The sequence below is a fragment of the Xylona heveae genome (assembly GCF_001619985.1).
Source record: "Xylona heveae TC161 unplaced genomic scaffold L228scaffold_1, whole genome shotgun sequence".
Taxonomy (NCBI): Eukaryota; Fungi; Ascomycota; class Xylonomycetes; order Xylonales; family Xylonaceae; genus Xylona; species Xylona heveae.
The window spans coordinates 1-4600 of record NW_017264193.1 but is presented as its reverse complement, the minus strand read 5'-3'; the positions used below and the strand labels follow the sequence as shown (position 1 = coordinate 4600).

General features: G+C 35.6%; 3 protein-coding genes across 3 annotated transcripts; 2 read left to right on the top strand and 1 right to left on the bottom strand.

Moving 5' to 3' along the window:
• Positions 1-641: 641 nt before the first annotated feature.
• Positions 642-1277, top strand: L228DRAFT_242224 (hypothetical protein). Its single transcript, XM_018331393.1, has 3 exons — positions 642-911; positions 960-1092; positions 1148-1277. Exons 1-3 carry the CDS (start codon positions 704-706, stop codon positions 1170-1172), a joined length of 366 nt encoding a protein of 121 aa, XP_018191407.1. The 5' UTR covers positions 642-703; the 3' UTR covers positions 1173-1277.
• Positions 1278-1326: 49 nt separating this feature from the next.
• On the top strand, positions 1327-2460 carry L228DRAFT_242223 (hypothetical protein). The gene is made up of 4 exons (XM_018331392.1): positions 1327-1614; positions 1666-1842; positions 1882-2037; positions 2086-2460. The coding sequence occupies exons 2-4, from the start codon at positions 1666-1668 to the stop codon at positions 2209-2211; spliced, it is 459 nt and encodes a 152-aa protein (XP_018191406.1). The 5' UTR covers positions 1327-1614; the 3' UTR covers positions 2212-2460.
• A 700-nt stretch (positions 2461-3160) lies between these two features.
• L228DRAFT_4 (hypothetical protein) lies at positions 3161-3485 on the bottom strand. The gene has a single exon (XM_018336559.1). The coding sequence runs from the start codon at positions 3430-3432 to the stop codon at positions 3226-3228; it is 207 nt and encodes a 68-aa protein (XP_018191405.1). The 5' UTR covers positions 3433-3485; the 3' UTR covers positions 3161-3225.
• Positions 3486-4600: the final 1115 nt, after the last annotated feature.

Sequence of the window (4600 nt, the reverse complement as noted above, 5' to 3'; positions counted from 1 at the left end):
AATACTTTATATTAGTATATTGTACTTAAGTTAAACTGTTTTCTAATTTAGGGTTAGTTTTTAGTAGTATAAAACATTCACTACAATTGTGTTTGACAGTGGTGACAATTCTTCTGTGGCAACTGTGAATGATCAATTGTTTTAGTGAGGAATACATTGTTTACATTGTTTACATTATGTTTTCTCACTTCTCTCTTCTTCATCTTCTTCAACCATCCTTCAATTACTCTGCAGCTTTGAGTAACCCATCCACAATGGAATCTATTGGTAAGGATCAATCAAAGTTCTTAGATATTGTGGCTAACAAATTTGAAGTGGAGAGCCTCCATGATGACCAGTGTCAGTGGTGTAAGAGAAATAAGGTGGTGGATTCTGACTATATTGGCTAAAGGAAACATAGCTATTGATGAACAACCTCAAGGCAGTGATGAAGAAACTAGGCAGTGTAAGTCAATTATATGAGAGGTGTTAATCAAGAGTAGACAGACATTACACCATTCTTGAACTGAATTACACTGCTGTACTGTATCCAAGACTTTATAATAAGCTGATGTATCATAGGTGAGGAGGAAGATGATGAAGAACCAGACAGTAAGTGGTATTCCAAGAGCTATTTTAATTCTGATACTAAAACAGTAGTAGACAATGACCCAGGTAAAAGTAAGGCTTGGTTCTATTATAGTTTCAAGACAACTAAATAATAATGTACACAACTCTAGTATCCAGAGAGATCATCAACCAGAATCTCCATTGGGAGGACCCTGTCAAACTTGTCATCATGCAAGCATACCTTGGGACAGTGGCAGTCCCAGTTGATCAGATGAACCCCAATTGGGGGTCTGGAATGAAGTTGAATTGCCCCATCAACAATCACCAAGTGAAAGAGTTATCAACTCTGTTCATGGATACTGGTTTGTGAAAGACCACCATGGAGAACAGATTGTCTGTGGGTTGCACAGCCAATGACTTTGCTAGAATGGTTGGATTGCCACCACCTGAAGTTTTGGAAAAGCACAAGATGGGAGGATATAGATTTGGAGCTGAACTCAGCTACTTCCCAACAGGTAATGCAACTGGCCAGGACATTGCATTGTATGCTAGTCAACATTGCTATGTGGCAATCATCTTGATACTGTCCAACCACAAGAACCTTTCTGAAGAGGAAAAGTTAGATGTAAATCAGGGCCAATTCAAACCATGGTTTGATTTCTGACTTTATCAAAGATAGTGATCTGGCCAACAGATTTTTATGACATTAGTATCTTGACTGAGGAAGCTAAAATATGTCTATGTGAAAACATGCAACCAACTATTCTAAAAGAAAGTGATGGTAATATCTGGGCAAGACTGAGCCAGCTTCTACAATTAATGACAGAGGCTGAGTATAAACAGCAACTGAGCTCTAAAGCTGAATTTGAGTCCTGGGCTTCTTGAGTGATGTGACTCCTATCAACTAAAGTGCAAAGATTTTGCATGCTTCTACAGCATGCACTGAAGCCTGTAGTTGACAAGATCTGCTAGACCCCCTGGGGTAGGGAGGTTCTGAATGTTTCTACATTGGATTGAATGGCATCCACCTGAATGGACAAGGTAAGCTATTGAAACTATGGAGACCTGTAATTAATGTTAACTTGGGCAAAGATATGGACAATGTATTTTAATGTAATGTTCAAAAGTATGGAAACTGTTATGGGGTATAACAATTGGGAAAGATTCAGTGCTGCAGATGTCAAACTTGTTGAAGTGGCATGCATGGTTTTCATGGATTCTACCAAGCTGGCACACACCATGTTTCCAGATTTGTTGACTGTGAAAATGCAATTAGCAAAATATATTGCAAATGTAGGATCAAGATCCTACTAAAACCCTGAAATATTCAAGTACCTCAGTGATGATGAGTATGGAGGTGTCTATGACAAACTGGCAAAAGGCAACATTCCATGCATCTATATGTTTGCAAAGCTCACACAACTTGCCAATAATGAGTACCATGCTGTTGTGAAAGTTTTCCAGTACATAATCAAATGGGTTAATCCAGTGTATTAGCCTGCTAGAAACACTTTGAAATCTTGAAAACATGAACAGTGGAAGGATCTTATTTGCCCATACTTGAATATGTCTCTCCTGATGAAGAAATTTTTGAATACACAACTCAATACAGTGGATGACTTTATTGTTCAAGTACTGATCCACTTCACTGGTGATGACTAAGACATCTGGCTTGAAAAATCCATTGCAGCTTCTTATGTAAGGAAAGTCTAACACATTCATGAAAAACTGCTAAACTTTTAGAATGATCTTCTGGCAGATTGAGAAAAAAAGGACCCAGACAAATGGCAGCAGATGAAGCTCTACCAACAGTGCTTTGAGCATGTAATTTGGGTTAAGCTTTTCTGCATGGTTTGGGAAAGAACTGTTGACAACATGATCAAATATTATCTGGTGGAAGGAGTGGACAAGGTAAGAGCATTTCTCTAGTATGGAGCTAACCTTGCTAATTGTGGCAGCAATCTAGTGGGAAGCTGTAGACTGTATAGGGTCCTAAAATCTGTAAGAGCATGTATGCTTATAATCCCAAGCTGTGGAAACTGGACTTCATCAAGAACAGTGATAATAAAGTGGAGCTAGAAAAATGGGGTGCAATATTCAGTGCCTGGTACTCTTACTTTGAACTTCAACACATGTTATAGAGAGAACTGCCAGTAGCTTCAACCCCTAAGAAATGCAAATGAGCACAACCAGGTGCAGACCCTTTGTCTAGTGTAAGCACAAATCAAACCATGGTTTAAATATGAGCTAGCTAACACATTTTATATAGGAAGAATGACAACTTTGCCAAACATGGCTTCAGAAGTATGTAGAGTTCTTGAACTCATATAGATATGGTCTCAATCCATTGAATGATGATGAGGATGTCACATTCCTCAATTTAGATAAAGCTCCAGACCAAGGACTCCCAGCCAGAACACCTATAACTCAGTAGTATGGCACTAATACCCTCATGCTTGGCTCTTGTGACATCCACCTGTAGACACCTGCTAAAGCTGAACAAGATGGTAAGTGTCAAGAACCATCTACAATGTCCTTACTAACAGCCTTTAGACTTGCCAAGCAACAGAGGGTGATCAGGGGGTGGAACACTTGCATGGTGACAAATTAATAACCTGCTGTCTACATGTACTCCAGCCAACTACCATTGATAAAATGAAGTAAATTGAATTTACACTAAACAAGAATGTACATTTTTCTAGGCTCCAAATAATTTGTTTCTCTTTTCCTGTTCCTTATAATAGTCAATTGTAATGCACATAGCCTAGAAATATAAGTTTTAAAATACAAAAAATCAAACCATGGTTTAATATTGTGAAGGAGAACTATAGAAATCAATGAGAATAATGTAATAAACCAAGAAGAATATATAAGACTATTCATTGTTCAATTAGAATTCTATATTTAAAACAGTATAAATTCTATTTTATTCCATGATATTTGTATATTAGTAAAATTATGGCATAAAACTATAAACAAGATAAAAATGTATAGCAATATAAAATAGTAACACAATAAATTATCTTGAGAAAAAACTATTAAAAATTAATATCACAAAAAACTAAAATATAGTAGTGTATATTAATATTAATCAATACTATAAACTTGTAACTTTAAGGCTAAAGTTAATAAATAATCTAGAAGCTAAGAAGATTAATAAAATCTTACAAATGATGCTTAGTTAATGGTACATGGTTGCTACTAATATTTTATATTCTTTTTAAATAGCCTCCTTAACAATGTAAGCTTCTTGTCTTATACATATCATGCTTATAGCTATTCTGTAGTGGCCATGTCTAAGCTGTTATCTCATTATAAATATCTTAAATTAAACCATGGTTTGATCTATATATAAAACTTATTATAAATGTTTAAAATGAGAGAATTTTTTTATAACTTCAAATTAAACCATGGTTTGATTTATGCTTAAATTAATAGTTGTATACCAAATTATATTTCCAAGATTAGTAGAAAAAGTAATATTTTACTACATTTATGTAATCATTTGAAAATTGGTGCAAATTTGAAAATGAAAATTGGTTCTCTGATTACAATTTAATTCATTATGGTCACCAAGATTGATTCATCTATGATGAAAAGTCTAGCTCCTTGAGAAGTTGCTGCATCTTCTCTACTAGGAACCAAACAGATAAGTATTGATATCCTCTCTCTGCAGTGGAATCCTCTATTTGGAACAAATAGACCTCCAAATTTACAACACATAAAACAGCTTGCAGAAACCTTTTGTGCCACAGGACTACAATGTACAGCTCCAGAGAATTGAATTATAGTTTGTTGTACAAAAAAACACTGGAATCACATTGAAGGAATATTACAAACATTTTAATAAAGGGTTAGAGCAATCTCATCATGTACAGAAGCATCTATGCCAGGCATTGGTGGGGAGCTAGAAATGATCTCAGGACAGCATTGTATACTTGCACTAAAAAAACTGTGGGAAGCAAGTCCAGCTGAAGAATATGAGGAGGTTAGTCTGGCCAGCATTTGATGATTACAAAAAGCTTTGTACTAATATTGTTAAAGCTCTTGT